Raw genomic sequence first — 18275 nt, forward strand, 5'->3', positions numbered from 1 at the left:
TTGTTATGAATCATGAGCAATTCTCCTTTCATTCACCTGAAGTCTTAACTCGCTAGGACATATGAAGTGCGTCAGAAAAGTTCCAGGACGAGCTGTCGCAAATGATGTATTTCACATCCACAATACGACATTTCTGGTTATTTCTTTCCCATCAGAGACCCCACCCAAAGCTGCCCTCATCTTTTTCATTCAAAACGTTAACATGAACACAAACGAGCACAAGTTTTCTACATTTTGTAGAGCCTCCAGGTTTTTTTTGTCGTCGTTCCTGTTGTCGAGTCTATATTTGGTTGTAAATAAATAAAAACACGTTGATACAACGCTAAAACGCTCGGCGTTATTTGTTTTGATTGTCGACTAAAGGTTGGTCCCACAAACTTGATTGGGCCAAGGCCGAGCGACCCGTTTGTCAGAGCAATTAGCTTGAGGATGTCACTTCAGTGATGTCGCTCACAAACACCCTTGAGCTCGACAAAGATGACAGGACTCAACGAACACACACTGGTTTCCCCAGTGTGGGACGAATAAAGGATATCTTATCTTATTTACAGAAGACTCGAGCATTGTCGGCAGTAAAACAACAAACCCAACCCTGTGACGTAATCCGTATTTAGACCAAAAAAAACCGACCATGGATAGTAAGGCGTTTTTAGCCGAAAAAAAACGACCATGTAGTAAGGCGTTTTAGATGGAAAAAAACCCCCAACCATGTATCTAGTAAGGCGTTTTTCGCCGAAAAACCCCAACCCTGTGAAGTAATCCGTTTTTAGACAAAAAAAACGTCCATGGATAGTAAGGCGTTTTTAGCTGGGAAAAAAACGACCATGTAGATAGAGTAAGGTGTTTTTAGCCGAAAAAAGGACCATGTATAGTAAGGTGTTTTGAGCCGAAAAAAACGATCATGTAGTAAGGCGTTTTTAGACAAAAAAAAACGTCCATGTATAGTAAGGCGTTTTTAGACCAAAAAAACGACCATGTGTAGTAAGGCGTTTTTAGACCCAAAAAAAGACCATGTATAGTAAGGCGTTTTTAGACCAAAAAAACGACCATGTGTAGTAAGGCGTTTTTAGACCAAAAAAAACGACCATGGATAGTAAGGCGTTTTTAGACCAAAAAAACGACCATGTATAGTCAGGCTTTTTTTGAGGAAAAAAACGACCATGTATAGTAAGGCGTTTTTAGACCAAAAAACGACCATGTATAGTAAGGCTTTTTTTGAGGAAAAAAAACAACCACGTATAATATAGAACGGTGTTTTGAGCCGAAAAAAAACCGAGCATGAATAGTAAGGCGTTTTTAGACCAAAAAAACAACCATGTGTAGTAAGGCGTTTTTAGCCAAGAAAAAACAACCATGTATAGAAAGGTGTTTTGAGCCGAAAAAAAAAACGACCATGAATAGTAAGGCGTTTTTAGACCAAAAAAACGACCATGTATAGTAAGGCTTTTTTTGAGGAAAAAAACGACCATGTATAGTAAGGCGTTTTTAGACCAAAAAACGACCATGTATAGTAAGGCTTTTTTTGAGGAAAAAAAACAACCACGTATAATATAGAAAGGTGTTTTGAGCCGAAAAAAAAACGAGCATGAATAGTAAGGCGTTTTTCGAAGATTAAAAAAAGACCATGTATAGCAAGAGGTTTTTAACCCCAAAAAACGACCATGGATAGTAAGGCGTTTTTAGCCGAAAAAACGACCATGTGTAGTAAGGCGTTTTTAGCCGGAAAAAAAACGACCATGTATAGTAAGGCGTTTTTAGCCAAAAAATCGACCATGTGTAGTAAGGCGTTTTTAGCCAAGAAGAAACGACCATGTATAGTAAGGCGTTTTGAGCCAAGAAAAAACGACCATGTATAGTAAGGCGTTTTTAGACCAAAAAAACAACCATGTGTAGTAAGGCGTTTTTAGCCAAGAAAAAACAACCATGTATAGAAAGGTGTTTTGAGCCGAAAAAAAAAAACGACCATGAATAGTAAGGCGTTTTTCGAAGATAAAAAAAAGACCATGGATAGTAAGGCGTTTTTAGACCCAAAAAAAGACCATGTATAGTAAGGCGTTTTTAGACCAAAAAAAACGACCATGTGTAGTAAGGCGTTTTTAGACCAAAAAAACGACCATGTGTAGTAAGGCGTTTTTAGCCGGAAAAAAAACGACCATGTATAGTAAGGCGTTTTTAGCCAAAAAATCGACCATGTGTAGTAAGGCGTTTTTAGCCAAGAAGAAACGACCATGTATAGTAAGGCGTTTTGAGCCAAGAAAAAACGACCATGTATAGTAAGGCGTTTTTAGACCAAAAAAAACAACCATGTGTAGTAAGGCGTTTTTAGCCAAGAAAAAACAACCATGTATAGAAAGGTGTTTTGAGCCGAAAAAAAAAACGACCATGAATAGTAAGGCGTTTTTCGAAGATAAAAAAAAGACCATGGATAGTAAGGCGTTTTTAGACCCAAAAAAAGACCATGTATAGTAAGGCGTTTTTAGACCAAAAAAAACGACCATGTGTAGTAAGGCGTTTTTAGACCAAAAAAACGACCATGTGTAGTAAGGCGTTTTTAGCCAAGAAAAAACGACCATGTATAGTAAGGCGTTTTTAGACGAAAAAAAACCTACCATGTATAGTAAGGCGTTTTTCGACGGAAAAAACCGACAATGTATAGTAAGGCGTTTTTAGCCAAAAAAAACGACCATGTTTAGTAAGGCGTTTTTCGACGGAAAAAAACGACCATGTATAGTAAGGCATTTTTTGCCGAAAAAAAACCGACCATGTATAGTAAGGCGTTTTTAGCTGGAAAAAAACGACCATGTATAGTAAGGCGTTTTTCGACGCAAAAAAACGACCATGTATAGTAAGGCGTTTTTAGCTGGAAAAAAACCGACCATGTATAGTAAGGCGTTTTTAGCCGAAAAAACCGACCATGTATAGTAAGGCGTTTTTAGCTGGAAAAAAACGACCATGTATAGTAAGGCGTTTTTAGCTGGAAAAAAAACGACCATGTATAGTAAGGCGTTTTTAGCCGAAAAAACCGACCATGTATAGTAAGGCGTTTTTAGCTGGAAAAAAACGACCATGTATAGTAAGGCGTTTTTCGACGCAAAAAAACGACCATGTATATAGTAAGGCGTTTTTAGCTGGAAAAAAAACGACCATGTATAGTAAGGCGTTTTTAGCCGAAAAAACCGACCATGTATAGTAAGGCGTTTTTAGCTGGAAAAAAACCGACCATGTATAGTAAGGCGTTTTTAGCCGAAAAAACCGACCATGTATAGTAAGGCGTTTTTAGACGCTAATGTTCAAGTGGAACACAAATCAAATGTTACAGCTGCCGCTGTTGTAAAAGCGCTATATAAATCAGCACGTATTGTATTGTATAAGTTTTATTTTTAGGAAAATACTTTAGGTACATACAAGCTGTACATTAAACCTCTCAAGAAAATCAAGTCATCTTCCCGTGGGGGTGGGGGCGGAGAAAGCTGATAAAATGAACAGCTACAAGGCAGAATCGCTTAGAAAAACAATCAACTCTTCGCATGGCTTGTTAAAATTGAGCCAGATCTTTTGTTTTTACCCCCTCAATTATTGAATCGACCTGGAAACAAACTTGAAATCAAAGTAGATTTTTTTTTTTCAACCCCAAATATTGACACTTTATTACCCCCACCCCAGGACATGGCGTCGTCATTTTGTGCCATTTTTCTTTTCAAAAGCCCAAAAAGGTTGCCATCTATTTATTAGAAACAAAAGCGTACCGGGTGCGAGATGAGGGACAGCCGTGAAAGTTTGAGAGCGCACGCGGTTGGGGTGGGGGGGGGGGGGAATTGCGCAGGAGGCATTTTGGCAGTTTTGTCAAGTCGAGCGTTCATTTGGTTGAGGTCAGCGAGGCAGGAGGGTGATTCTTGAATCCTCTTCAAGCATAAAGGCCGCGTTACGGAACAGCAACTGCTGCATGGACATAGCAGGCTAAAAACCCAAAAACCAAGCGCATCGGTGACTACCAGTCCAGTCTACCGTGACACTCTTTCGAAACACAAGTGCAGCCCCGCAATTGCCAGTTGCTCCCGTCACCGTCAGAAAAAACAAATAAAAGGGTTGGTTGAGAGTAAAATAAATCAAAGGTTTTCAAAGCAGCCTCCACATCACGCCTTCTTCTAAAACTCTTCTCACGGCATACAATCGTGGGCGTTTTTCGTTACGGTTGAGAATCTTCCTCGGTCCGATCCCTCGGTCCATTGCATCTTCTGACGCGGCTCTCGTTGGTGGCCTCTTCCTCCGAAGCCGGCGCCCGCGATGCCGAGGTCTGGACCCGCGGCCCGGTTTCTCCGTCCCGGCGGCCCGTCGGCGCTCACTCGTTGAGGGACAGAATGATGTCATCTTCCAGGTCGGAGTTGTCGGAGCTGTCTGCTTGAGGGTGAAAGAAAGTCATGACTTACAAAGGCGGGAAGCGGGGGGGGGGGGGGGGGGGGGAGAAGCCGCACGTACCGTTGTCCACGTCCAGTTCGGCATCCTCCATGTCGGAGTCGTCGTCATTGTCGTCGTCGTCGCCTCCGTCCAAGTCCTCCTCGAGGAGGCGAGCCACTTCTTCATCGGAGGGGGAGAACTCGTCGTTGGCCTCGTCGTCGTCATCGCCGCCGTTCTCGTTCTCGAGCTCCGCGATGAGAGGATCCGTGTCCACGTCGTCATCCGAGTCGTCGTCGTCGTCGTCGTCTTCCTCCTGATCGTCGTCCTCCTGGGGCGGCAAAGGACCAGAGATGTCATCGTACACTTTTGGGCTCAGGGAGCCGCCGCCAGGCTCTCGTGGAGAAAACAAATTTTGGGGCATTTGTCGCCTTGGGTTTCGGCTCACGGGGGACCAAGTCTGAAAAGACGTCTAAAAACGTCTTTGGGAGTGACTGAGTTCATGATCTCGAGCGACGGGAAGCTTGTTGACGCGAAGCTCGTGCGGCTCCCGCGGCCTATGGCCGGGTCCTACGTCTGCTTGAAGCTACGTAAAACCTCCGTCCTAACGCTCTCTTTAACTTCAAGACCGCGTACGTCCTGATACGCAAGTAGCCATGTCGCCGGCCTCTTTTATCAAGTCATCCTCTCCTACGACGTTGTTCTGTTGATCGACTGGAACGATGCAATAAATACCTGATCCTCCTCATCCTCCTCTTCTTCCTCCGCCAGTCTTTGTCGGCCAACTTCATAAAGGCGGCACACCGTGTCCGTGTTGATGGAGTCTTGGTTCTACAAAATAAAAGCTTTGTTTTAGCATTTGTTAAGAAATCCATCCATCCATCGCTTATCCGGGGTCGGGTGGCGGGGGCAAGAGCTTTAGCAGGGAAGCCCAGACTTGCGTCTCCCCAGCCACTTCTTTCAGCTCTTCCCGGGGACTGCCAGGTGTTCCCGGGGCAGCATGTCCTGGGGCCTCCATGCCCGGAACACCTCACCAGAGAGGCATCCTAATCAGATACCCGAGCCATCTCATCTGGTTCCTCTCCACGTGGGGGAGAAGGGTTCGAATCTGAGCCCCTCACGGATGACCAAGCTTCTCACCTTATCTCTAAGGGAGAGCCTGGACACCCTGCGGAGACAATTCACTTCGGCCGCTCGTCTCTTCCGGTGACGACCCATCGCCCGTGACCGTAGGTGAGGGATGGAACGTACTCTCGATCGAGCGCTATCACTGGTGAACAAGACCCCAAGATACTTCAACTCCTCCACTTGGGTCACTCCACCCTTTTTCCGACTTTTTCGGACTTTTGTTTCAGATTTGGAGGTGGCGACTTTCATCCCAACCGCTTCACGCTCGGCTGCGAAACGCTTCAGTGAGATTTGGGGAGCCCCGCTTGAAGGAGCCAACAGTACCGCATCATCTGCAAAAAGCAGAGATGCAATACTGAGGACACCAAAGCGGACTCCCTCGACGCTTCGGCTGCGCCTAGAAATTCTGCCCATAAAGGCCGTGAACAGAATCGGCGACATAGGGCAGCCTTGGCGGCGTCCAACCCTCACGGGTAGACTGTTTGGGTGAGTTCCCTCATACCCTCGAGGACCCTGCTAAGGATGAAGAGCTGTTCCACTTCCCGACGGAGCCTCCTTTCCAGCACCCCTGAAAAAACCTTTCCGGGGAAGCCGAGGAAGAAATTGGTTCAACGTATTGGAAATGCAACCGTACCTCAATCACAGCAAGGTAGCAGTCTTTCGAGTCTGTGCACAGATCAAAAATATTCTTCTTGACATCAATGGTGGCTGGGAGGGAGAATGAAAAAATAAAAATAAAAAACACCCCACAATGACGTTAGTAAAGTAACCATGGATAATATCTTTTGGGAGGACAAGACGGAGGCACGAGACCGGTGAGCAGCCATACCGATGGGTTTGTAGTCGGTGGCGTTGAAGGTCCGGAAGGACGACCCAAATGGACTTTTCATCTGCATCTCCATCATGTCGTCTTCGTCGTCAGCCTGTAATATTGCTGCAGACGTACGCGGGTGAAAAGCGGATTCAGGGGCGCTCTGGCGGCACATTGGGGCATTTATTCACCTCCGTAAATGACGGTGCCGTTGTTGTTGAAGACTGTCCGGCACTGGTCCAGAGCAGGAACCGTATGGAGGAGGTGGAAGGTTCGCAGGTCCCACTAAGAATTCAGATTAAGGAACGCTACATTCCGTTGGACTCGAAGCAAACCGGAGCGGCATGAATGGACTGTTCCAGAAGATTAAAAAAAAAAAAAGAGGATACAATTTCCGTGTTTATGATGACCTCCAGGCCATTGGGGTGGAACACGCCGCTGATGTTCATGTTGAACTTGTCAAACTTGTGGATGGCCTGAGCGGAGCGCACGTCCCACAGCACGCCGTCGTTCAGCACCAGGTCATCGGTGGGGTTGAAGGTGGCGCAGTTCCTCTTGTAGTTATTCGCCAAGTCGGGGTTATTTAGGGTCAGCGTCACCTGACCCGTCTGGATGTCATAAATCTAAAGAGAGAAGCGTTTTCGCGGTGAGACGACGTATCAGGATCTGATGCCGTCTTTTGGAATATTCCGTGCCGTCAGGGAGATGCGGAGGCGCTACGTACGTGCGCCAGTTGCTCTTCGGTCCCGATGACGCGATCTTGGGACAGCTTGCTGAACTCCACGTAATGGTCGCCCAGAAAGGAATGCCTGCGGACAACAATCATGGCAAGTCAGCTGTTAGGCCGACAACCGCTTGGCGCGACGAGCGACTCACTTCATGATGAACACCGACTTCATCCCCCACAGCGCGGACGTCGGGTAATTCCAGGAGGCCGAAGTTAAAATCAAGGAGCCATCCTAAAAGCCAAACGAGAGGCGTTCAAGTGACGAGCAAGCGAGCGCGGCGGCGAGGCGGCCGGGCGGCCTCGCGGTCGTACCCGAGAGGGCTCCAGGTGAGTGATGGCCGAACTGTGGCAGCTGTAGCTGGCCTCCTCCTGGCCCGTGAACACGTTGTAGAGTTTCAATTGTCCCGCGCAGGTCCCGAGCATCAGGAAGCGCTCGCGAGCCGAGAAGGCGCAGCACGTGAATCCGCTCTCGTTCTCGTCGGCTTTCCTGAAAACGGAGATGGGACGGAACCTGCGGACAAGCGCGGAAGGGGCGTCAAAGCGAGAAAAAAAGAGGAGGAGCGAGCGGCGAGGGCGGCTTTGCGCGCCGACCTGCTGAAGATGAGGTGTCGGTCGAAGCATCCGCCGTCGGCGCCGCCATATTTGGGGTAGATGACCCTCCTCAGGTGCCGGGACGTGAAGTTGAGCGGCGCCTGTCGTCTCTGTTTGGGTTCGGGGCACTGATGGGGGGTGAAGAGAGAAAAAGGCGGGCAGGTGGCCACGGGGTTTTTACAGCGCGCGTGCTGTTCCCGCAGGTACTCGGTGATGATGCCGTCCAGCGCGGGGGGGGAGGGCATGTGCCTGTCAAACTGCTTCTTCATGGCCGGCGTCTGGCTGAAGGCGCCGTGGTCCGACTTCTGCCGCAGCACCCGAGGCTTCTTGCAGCCGGCGCCGCCGCCCCACGTGTGCCGCTCGCGAGAGAAAACGATTCGGCCAATCAGAGGGGAGCCGTTGGAGCAGTGGGGCGCCGACGCCGACGACGCCGAGGAGGAATATGCGGCGGCGGCGGCGGCGGTGGATTGCAGCACGGAGGGGCGCGCTTGCAAGTGGCCCGGCGACGCACCGGATGAGTGCGAGGGATGATTGGCCAGTCTGGAGCCGACGCCGTTGGCCAGCCGCGGCGTGCGAGGCAGGCTGGCGATGGGCGGCGGCACCAGGGCCACGGCGCAGGCAAACGGCGAAGCGGCCAGCGAGGAATGAGACGGGCACGTCGCGGGCAGATCGGCTTCCTTGGTGAGGGCGCCGGCCGTGTCGTGGAGGCCTTTGGAGACCAGGTGGTTGCGAATGAGCAAGAGCAGCTCTTTCTCGGGGAAGGCGATCCGGGACTGGGCCACCACGCTGGCTCTCTGCAGCCACGCCAGGGAGACGTCGGTGCCGATCAGCAAGGGTTTCCCCGATATCCTCTCCATGAGCTCCGCCGCAAACTTGCAGAACTTGACGTGCTCGCTGCGTTTGTCCTGCAGGACGGGCTCCTTCATGAGCTGCTGGATGTGGCCGCTGCTGAACAGGGGCAGCTTGCTGATGATCTGCCTGACGGAAGTGGAGCGAGACAGGCCCACCAGGGCCTTGCAGGCCAGCGCCCGGATCTGATCCGCGTCTGTAATCGGCATCTTCACCGTCAGCAGGGACAGCAGAACCTATGGAAGGGGGGGGGTGAGAGACGTTGACAAAGGCATTCCGGGGGTTGGCTTATCCTTGAAATCGCTATTTTGCTGTCAAAATTGACAAAAGGCACCGATTGGTTGAAATGAAGGCGGCCCGGTAGTCCAGTGGTTAGCACGTCGGCTTCACAGTGCAGAGGTACCGGGTTCGATTCCAGCTCCGGCCTCCCTGTGTGGAGTTTGCATGTTCTCCCCGGGCCTGCGTGGGTTTTCTCCGGGTGCTCCGGTTTCCTCCCACATTCCAAAAATATGCATGGCAGGCTGATTGAACACACTAAATTGTCCCTAGGTGTGAGCGTGAGTGTGAATGGTTGTTCGTCTCTGTGTGCCCTGCGATTGGCTGGCAACCGATTCAGGGTGTGTCCCGCCTACTGCCCGAAGACGGCTGGGATAGGCTCCAGCACCCCCCATGACCCTAGTGAGGATCAAGCGGTACGGAAGATGAATGAATGAATGAATGGTTGACATGATTGTCATCATCTGATTTGTGGCTTACTAACGTTGGCAGGATTTTGTCAGCTAGTCGTAGTCAAAGTGTTGAAAAGTCCTGAAGCTAGTCCACTTTGTTTTTACTTTAACATATGAGACCGAAACACGCCACTGTATTACATCTGATATTGTTGAATTGTATTCATTCATTCATTCATTCATTCATCTTCCGAACCGCTTGATCCTCACTAGGGTCGCGGGGGGTGCTGGAGCCCATCCCAGGCGTCTCCAGGCAGTAGGCGGGGGACACCCTGAACCGGTTGCCAGCCAATCGCAGGGCACACAGAAACGAACAACCATCCGCACTCACACTCACACCTAGGGACAATTTAGAGCGTCCAATCAGCCTGCCACGCATGTTTTTGGAATGTGGGAGGAAACCGGAGCACCCGGAGAAAACCCACGCAGGCCCGGGGAGAACATGCTAACTCCACACAGGGAGGCCGGAGCTGGAATCGAACCCGGTACCTCTGCACTGTGAAGCCCACGTGCTAACCACTGGACTACCGGGCCGCCCTTGTTGTTGAATGCAGATTAAATGTATTAATTGTATTTGATTTAAAAAAAAAAAGGATTTTGATAAAGAATCAGCGCATTTTAATGGCAATAGCAAAACTGAGGGAAGTCATAGTTCAGCCCTTTGGTGCTTACAATTTCTGTTTGTTTCCTTTAATGCTAATAAACGTGCGCATGGCGATGTCTTGAGCTACAGCTTTCATTCGTACCGTGACTATGCTCGTAGCTCAAAACGCTCCTATTTCAAATCCCTTTTCTCCCCCCCGGACTGCAATGAAAGAAACCCAACCAACGTTTATCAGCAAGGACAATCGCACCGAGTAATTTATCGCATTTTATAAAATCATACAATAATGACATCATTGGATTGAATGTGGAGCATGAAAATTTTTGTTTTGTTTTCGCTTCAATTCAATGAACACCGTGCCCCTCCTTCTGGTATGCATCCCTTGGCCACATGGGGGCAGTATGACACACAAGCGTCATCCTCATACGTGGAGCCAATCAAAACTGCTCAGTAACTCACAGAAATGAAGCCATTCTTTGTAGAGGATAAAGAATGCATACACCAGTGCATACTCCACTGGTCAAAGAGGCCTTGTTTCAGGGTTGCTGCGACGCCGATGCGATTAGTTAGCCCTTCTTTGGCATGCTACCACGTCTGTTAGCATGAAGCGAAACAAACAAAAGCGTAATTCGGTGTTACGCTTCGTTTGACGGTCAACTCCAAGTGGGAATGGCAAGAAACAGCTCAGTCCGTTTTTGGAAAAGTTGCCAAAACTACCGCTTGCTGTCAAGCGTATTGAGGTAGCTGAGGTACGTCCCTTGCGTTTTAAGGGGGCTTGCATTCCAATGACCACAGGTGCATTTTAACTTGGGGGGGTGCGACTCCGCCACTTCATTCAGGTTCACAAACAAATGGCATCACTGGATGGCAGGAAAAGAAAGTACCTTAATGCCGTTGTTGGACTGCACCACGTTCCACATCTTTGTGAGCACGTTCTCGCTAGCTTTGGTCATGTGAGGGAGGCGACGACGGGGAGTGCCCGCAATGAACTTCCCAATGCTGGACATGCGTTTGTCGGGAGCGCACACACAGTTGATGACAACCTGCAGGGCGGACTTCTGGATCTCCGCGTCGTTCACAAACACTTCTCCCTCGGCCACTGCGAGGACAATGTTCATTCCTGGAATCAAAAATGAACGAATTGGGCGTAGGCTTCTTTTAAATGGCTATGAGCTTAAACAGCAAAACTCTGCAGGCGTACCTGCGCTGGAAATGGTAGTCCCGCCCTCGTCGACGACGGCAATGGTCTCGGATAACAGCATTTGAGTCTTTGGCACAACCGTGAGGATACTCAGGATGTCGAGAGCATAGCGCACGGTGTCACTCCTGCAGGAAAACAAAGGGAACTCGACTTAAGAGATCTACGCTCAAAGTCGTTTCATGCTCCATCCACCACACCTGCCGTAGTAGGTCCTCCAGTCACATGCAATGGAAATGAGTTGAAGAAGGAGTTGGACGCAAGAGAGTTTGTGGAAGACCTCCGCCGGTTCCCAATATAAGCGGAGAGGGCCGTGCTCGATGATGAACTCCATCATCTCTACGACCTGCTCGCGGCTGTAACTGACCGCCTGCGACCGAGGAGAGAAGCCAAATGAGCGGAGGGTGGGGGTGGGGGGGGGCCGTAATGCGTCCGACTGCTCAGAAAACAAACCTTGTAATAGGGCTGCGAGTGAATGGGCGCGCCTCCCTCCGTGCGCTGCAGGGACTGCTTCACCTGCTCCACTTTGATGGCCAGATGGGCCTCAAAGTAGCGGCGCAGCGCCATGCAAGTGTGCTTCGCCGTCTGCCTGCTGGAGAAAATCTCGTCGTCGCTCAGCAGCGCCCCCTGGTCGTCCGTGTTCAGGATCTCCAAGGTGCTGATCTGGAAGCCGTCGGGAGACGTCAGCGTCGGGAAGGCTCGAGCGGGGCGAGCCGGCCGGCTCGGGCTTTACCAGATTGACGAGACGTCTCAGCCCGTCCTGCTTGTCAAAGAGCTCCAGCACAGCGCGGAAGGAGAAGGAAATGGAGAAGAACATGGTGGCGTGGCAGCAGCCGGACGCGTGCGAGCATTCCAGCAGCCACAGCGTGTAGCCGACCACGTCCGCCAGAACCGAGTGGGGCAGCATGCACACCTTGGGAGAAAAGGTCACAACATCACAACGTCGCCGTTGGCGTGACCTAATATTTGCACAACTGAGTTGGGGGGGAAAAAATCATCTTTGAGGGGGGTCACGAAAAATATATCAAACATTCATTCATTCATTCATTCATCTTCCGTACCGCTTGATCCTCACTAGGGTCGCGGGGGTGCTGGAGCCCATCCCAGCCGTCTCCAGGCAGTAGGCGGGGGACACCCTGAATCGGTTGCCAGCCAATCGCAGGGCACACAGACGAACAACCATCCACGCTCACACTCACACCTAGGGACAATTTAGAGTGTTCAATCAGCCTGCCATGCATATTTTTGGAATGTGGGAGGAAACCGGAGCACCCGGAGAAAACCCACGCAAGCCCGGGGAGAACATGCAAACTCCACACAGGGAGGCCGGAGCTGGAATCGAACCCGGTACCTCTGCACTGTGAAGCCGACGTGCTAACCACTGGACTACCGGGCCGCCCTATATCAAACATGTTTGCAAAATTGTGCACCCCCTTTTCTGATTGGGATTCGGTGATGTTCGGAACCAAGCGATCAGATTCAAGCTCCCGATTTATGGGGAGTCAGCACACACCTGCTGATGTTCCCCCAAAAGACTTTCGCCGACATTTTGTTTTGCGCGACGCAGACCGAGACTTTGAACCGTTTGCAATTCCCTCCCCGTCGACTCAGACCGCACAGCCTCCAAAAGCATGACGCTGCCACCGGCGCGCTTCGGTGTCGTTCTTGTGTCGGCATTTTATGTGGAGCATAAAAATAAAGTCCAGCTTGTTTTCGTGGGACCAGAATACATTTTACAATCTCATGTAAAGTTTTTAAATGATTCATCTTGGGGTCTTTTTTTTTTTTTAAACTATCACAAAAACCTGCCATTTGAACACGGGTGTGTAAATGTTTTATATCCACTACACACGCACGATATATCGAGAGGATGCTCATTACTAATCTAGAGGATTAAAGAGTTTATACTTCTTAAGTATACAATGCATAAAACAAAATGGCCAAATTGCTCATGTAATACTCCACTGTAAAAACATTGACACTATTTTTGGTCTATAAGCATATCCCCCGACCCCCCCCCCCTTTTTTTTTAAATACCCGTTCCATGGCGTCCTGGTTATAGGCAAGGTAGTAGAGGCACAGGGACACTCCAGTGGCAGCCATAGAGGGCCTGGGGATCTCAAGCAATTTCTGAACTCCTCCGTGCGCCACAAACTCTGCAGCAAACTTCTTGTGAAGCAGAAGAGACGCCAAGTACTGTGAGAGAAAAGCAAAAACCAAAAAAAACAATTACATTTCGATGGGAGTTTGTGGCTGCGGCCGCAGGACTTCACCTTGAGGGCCTCAAATGTGAGCTGGACGTCGTTGGTCTGCTTCAGATCCATATAATGCATCAGCAGCTCCCGGGCTCCCATTTGCATGAACACTGCCAACAGCTGCAGGGAGATGATTATGGGGTGGGGGGGGGGGGGGGGGGGGCAATCACACTTTTGAAATGCACAAAATGGGCTGATGAAAATGCAAACATTTGCCAAGCAGCCCTGGTTAAGGACTTGTCAGTGCTGAAAAAAAAAAGAGCAACCAACCTCCTGATATTCTCCCAGTGGAGTGAGGTACTGCAAAATGAGTCTCTGTTCAATCTCGGGGGTGAGAGGGTATAAACGGTAGCTGTTGCCGATCACCCACGGGCTCATCTCGGACCAGCTGCTGTTGGAAAGCTCGCTCACGTTCCTCTCCGGTTCCGGCAGGGAGAAAGTCAACTTGTGCTTGGCCGAGCGGCCACTCTCTTTCTCCGCTTTTCTTTTTGGGTAACTATTAGCGTCAGAGGCGCCGAGGTGCACGAGTGATCCCGGGGCCGACATGGGCTTCATCATGGTTTTCACAACGGAGGGGGCGCAGCTGTTGGCCTTGAGAGGGGCGTTGGGATGAAAGGGAAGCTCCTTTTCGGGCTCCAGGGCGGACAGGTTCATTTCAAGGTCCTCCTCGGGTTCTCGTCCTTCCGTTTCAGCGCCGTTTTGGCCGAGCGAGAAGGACTTTTCAAAGCCTCCGTCGAGGGTCTCCTCATCCAAAGGCAGCAAAGGTTCACTCAGCGTTTTTCTGGGACTGGGACGTTTGATTTCTCTTTTCGTCTCTGCGTCTTTATCTTGCAGCTCACGCAAGCGGTGCAGCATCAGTGGCACCTGCGAACGAAGAAAATGGAAAAACAAGCCGATTGAACATGACGGATATGGTGCGGATGAAAGGAGGAGTTACACATTGTAACCGTTTCCAATCATTCATTCATGAGGAGGGGAAGCCAGAGCCTAGCAGCCCCCCTACTGACCAAGACAGAGTTCTCTTCTCGGTAGTTGGCTGCAATGTCTTGGTTCTCCATGGCACCAGCCAGCAAGCCTGTAGCATAGATTCGGAGGGGCTGCTCAGCCTCCTGAGCCCACTTGAACAACCTTTCAACTATTCCCTCCTGAAAAGAACCAAACCAGAAAGTTACAAGGAAGGGCTAGTGAATGCATATTCAACATTGAATTTATTGACACCGAAATAAGGAAAAGTGTGTGGAAATGGACCTTGCTTGCAAGCTGGACTCTGACTCTACAAACAACCCCTTCCCTCAAAAAAAAAAAAAAAAAAAAATGTGGAAAACATGGGCGGCCCGGTAGTCCAGTGGTTAGCACGTGGGCTTCACAGTGCAGAGGTAGCGGGTTCGATTCCAGCTCCGGCCTCCCCTGTGTGGAGTTTGCATGTTCTGCCCGGGCCTGCGTGGGTTTTCTCCGGGTGCTCCGGTTTCCTCCCACATTCCAAAAACATGCATGGCAGGCTGATTGAACACTCTAAATTGTCCCGAGGTGTGAGTGTGGGTGTGGATGGTTGTTCGTCACTGTGTGCCCTGCGATTGGCTGGCAACTGATTCAAGGTGTCCCCCGCCTACTGCCCGAAGTCAGCTGTGATAGGCTCCAGCACCCCCCGCGACCCTAGTGAGGATCAAGCGGCTTGGAAGATGAATGAATGAATTAATGAATGAATGAATGAATGTGGAAAACAGCTGATTGACGGGGATATTGACTCTTCGGTATTACAAACTTTGCAATCAGCCTTTTTTTTTTATGAGCCTGCCTCAAACTATGCCCACAGTATTGAAGTGCTTGCACTGATTTCAGCAGTCACTGAATGAGAGTCTTTAAAAACCGTGATTCTGACAAAACCTTTTGTGTTGGCCTTGTTTGCTCTGAGTCACAAACTGCCCCACTGTGGTGTGGTGTTCCACAGGGCTCAATTGTGGGGCCTCTGCTGTTCTCACTGGCTCCATTTCCTTCCACTGCTCTGTGGATGACTGTCAGATCAATGTACCGCTTAGCAAAAAAAAAAAAAAGATGCTTTCTGATGGAGGCCACTTGGATCCTGTCTGGAGGAAATCAAGACCTGGATGGCACTACATTTCCTGAATTTTAATGAAAAGAATACAGAGGTGATGGTGTTTAGTCCCAGTGGCCTTTGTACATCCCGTGCTGCGGACTTGGGCCGCCTTATGTTGAGCCAACAGTCTCCAACTTGGGTCTTCAAAAGCACAGTGATTTGAAATTGGACCAGCAAATTGGTGCCGCTGTTAAATCCAGCTTCTTTCATCTTAGGCAGCTGGCTATGGTCAAGCCTCTCCTTTCTCTGGTGAGCAGTTTGAAGCACTCTGTCACATCCCGGCTGGATTACTATAAAACTTTGGCGTCAGACAATCCTCCATTCCAGTTGGTCCAAAATGCCGCTGCTCGCCTCTTGTTGCTCTACAACGTCTTTAATTGCATTCATAAGTAGTCTGAATCTTGAATGTGATGTTTAAGACACCAGAAAGGAAACGCATTATTGTCTCGTTCATTTCAACGATAGCAGTAATGTACCTTTTCTTGAAAGACCACCGCCGTCTCCAGGCCAGGCATGATGTTCTGAAGCAGGCGGCAAGCTTCTGCATTCAGGGCAAATTCTCTGCTGGCCATCACGTAGCTATTCACCAACTATGTAGGAAAATAAATGGGGTGAAACACTTTCAAGTTTATTTTCCTTTTATTACGTATTTTAGCAATGGGATGGTACTCTGTGTTCAGTACGTTCTGCACGGGACAATACACCCTAATAGCCTCCCAACCCCTACCATTCATATCGCCTTGACGGTGCATGTGTGATCCTGTCCTACATTCACCCACTCACAGTTGTAACTGCATTCGGTTGTGCAGCTCATGTATCCACGAGCAAGAGGATTTGAGAGAGACAAATTTGAAGCAGCCCTGGCTTCATTTTAATCTCCAGTGTTAAAACTGCTGACATTTTATTGTCTGCTAGCATAACTTGAAACTACCGTAGTACTTTTTATGGAAACCCTGGCAGTGTGACCAAGCTTCATGTGTTCATATTGTCATAAAATGCTTACTGGACACACACCGGAAATATGTCGAAGATGCAACACCAGCAACACTACAAGCATCTCTCGAGAATGATTTTAAACACACCTACCATGCCTTTTAGCATGAACGTCAGAAAATAACTCGTAAGAACAATTTATGAGTGAAAACCTTCACACCTTTTCTGTGGCTAAAGATGGGTCGCTGCGGTCACTTAATCCCACTCAAGTTTTAATTCCCAACAAAAATTGAACAGTTGGATTGAGCATTGGTTGATTGGTTATGCCCGAGTTGGGTGCCGGCATGACCAACTGATTTAGGCTTCAACTAACGGCGACACTAGTTTGTTTGTTTTTTTTGTAGGGTTGAATTTGTTCGTCATGTTGTAAGATACCGTATAGTCGCATGTAATCAAGAAATCAAGGAGTCAGGGGCAGTTTAACATTCAAAAGGGCTGCGTTTAAAGAACGGAATCTTGAAGAGGAGAGAGAAAAAAGGCCCCCTTTTGCACAAAACAGGCACCGAACCACGGCCTAACACCTGAGGTCCCTGTACCATCCCACCTCTACAATACACCTATTCCAACCATCCTTACTGTGTTCATGAAGTCGTCATTCTTAAAGAGGATCTTGAGCAAATGCCCTAGTACACATTCTGGATCAGCTCTCCCTAGTGGCAAAGAAGGACCAGAATCGACATGATCATATGTACAAGGATACATAAACAACCTCCAAAGATATTTCTCGTTGTGTTTTCTTTATCATACCGGGATGTCGATCATCAAAAGGGTCTGGGTCCACTTTGTGGTACTCTTCGGTCTCCTTCTCAACGAGCTCAGAGATTCTGAAAGTTTGATAATCATGACCCCCCCGTCAAGCCAAATGGAAAAAAATGGTGAACCCGAAGACTCCGACACACTTACTTGGTGAGGATGTTCACTAGCTCTTGTGTGCTGCCTTGTTGTTGCCTCTCCCACTCTTCCAATAGAGCAGTCAGCTCTGCCTTGGAGTCCACACTGGCAGATGCCAACGCCATAACTCCTATAAGGAACCACAGGAAAATGAACACTCAATTCGAAATCAAATTCTATACCCCATTCCGTACATATGCGCCTCAGCAGCTATTAAGTCGTGGCTTACAATCAAAGAACAATGAGCGGAACTCCTTTGAGAAGAAAGCAGTACTTGAACCCAATCAGCCGGAAACTATTTTAGGATACATTTTGTAGCTCAACAGACAGATTGTCTGTTAGCAGGTGCGGCGGTCTCCGTGGACCACAACTGTCAAAAATACAGAAGTGATCGAAAACAAGAACACTGGAAGCAAGTAGACGGAGCAGTCGTTCTGATTGAAGCAACACGTTATGCGTTTACTCGCATTCGGATGATGTAAACAAGGTGAGCTCTTTGAGTCGCTGCGCCTCGGCTAAACAAGGAAGCTAAATGGAGTCGGACTACCCATGACGACGTACACGTGTTCACTTTAAAACCCACTCTTGTATTGACTTTTGACGTGCACACCCGCGCCGTGTTAAACAAACCAATGTGGGAACCACGGCGACGAGTCCGTACATTAGCTCAACTGTTGGCATTAGCCATGCGCTAGCGGCATCGCAGGCAAAGCTGATTATTTAGCTAGCTAACATGCTAACATCACCTCGCTGTTCCGCTCACTTCTTCAGTTTCGCCAGAGGCTTCCAAAGTTTAATGAGGACGATACGGATCCAGACCCGACCGCTGCAAGCAAACGGTATTGGGGGGGATTTCACAGCCAAACCGTAAAATGTGCAATGTGGCTTTTTTGTTGATGGTTTACTGTCATTATGGCGAACACGTTCTCAACGTCATCAGCTGCGACAGTCAACTTATTATGACGACAACACACGAAGCAAAACACGACGAAATAACATTAGAATTTCTCATT

The 18275-nt window shown here is 49.0% G+C and overlaps 1 protein-coding gene across 4 annotated transcripts; it reads right to left on the reverse strand.

Annotated features, from left to right (window-relative positions):
- Positions 1–3498: 3498 nt before the first annotated feature.
- LOC127596887 (DDB1- and CUL4-associated factor 1-like) lies at positions 3499–18215 on the reverse strand. Of its 4 annotated transcripts, none has more exons than XM_052059855.1 (25): positions 18009–18215; positions 17275–17392; positions 17119–17195; positions 16948–17021; positions 15855–15968; positions 14291–14428; positions 13554–14147; positions 13302–13403; positions 13066–13224; positions 11762–11941; positions 11482–11691; positions 11229–11398; positions 11032–11156; positions 10715–10950; positions 7650–8734; positions 7371–7569; positions 7208–7290; positions 7056–7140; positions 6721–6954; positions 6523–6616; positions 6350–6454; positions 6155–6228; positions 5128–5223; positions 4477–4723; positions 3499–4398 (listed from the first exon to the last, which is right to left on the reverse strand). In XM_052059855.1, the coding sequence occupies exons 2-25, from the start codon at positions 17385–17387 to the stop codon at positions 4340–4342; spliced, it is 4653 nt and encodes a 1550-aa protein (XP_051915815.1). In that variant the 5' UTR covers positions 17388–17392; positions 18009–18215; the 3' UTR covers positions 3499–4339. The 4 variants fall into 4 exon arrangements, with proteins under 4 accessions (XP_051915815.1, XP_051915818.1, XP_051915816.1 ...); XM_052059858.1 differs by having other exon boundaries at positions 3499–4395; positions 18009–18214; XM_052059856.1 differs by having other exon boundaries at positions 18129–18212.
- Positions 18216–18275: the final 60 nt, after the last annotated feature.

Source organism: Hippocampus zosterae, chromosome 2 (genome assembly GCF_025434085.1).
Source record: "Hippocampus zosterae strain Florida chromosome 2, ASM2543408v3, whole genome shotgun sequence".
Classification (NCBI taxonomy): Eukaryota; Metazoa; Chordata; class Actinopteri; order Syngnathiformes; family Syngnathidae; genus Hippocampus; species Hippocampus zosterae.

What these genes read in the sequence shown, in the direction of transcription:
- LOC127596887 (XM_052059855.1), bottom strand. Translation starts at nt 17,387, where the DNA reads ATGGCGTTGGCATCTGCCAGTGTGGACTCCAAGGCAGAGCTGACTGCT. An exon ending in ACTCGCAGCCCTATTACAAG is followed by an intron (nt 11,399 to 11,481) that starts GTTTGTTTTCTG and finishes CCTCGGTCGCAG; the next exon opens with GCGGTCAGTTACAGCCGCGA. An exon ending in AAGTCGGTGTTCATCATGAA is followed by an intron (nt 7,141 to 7,207) that starts GTGAGTCGCTCG and finishes TGTTGTCCGCAG; the next exon opens with GCATTCCTTTCTGGGCGACC.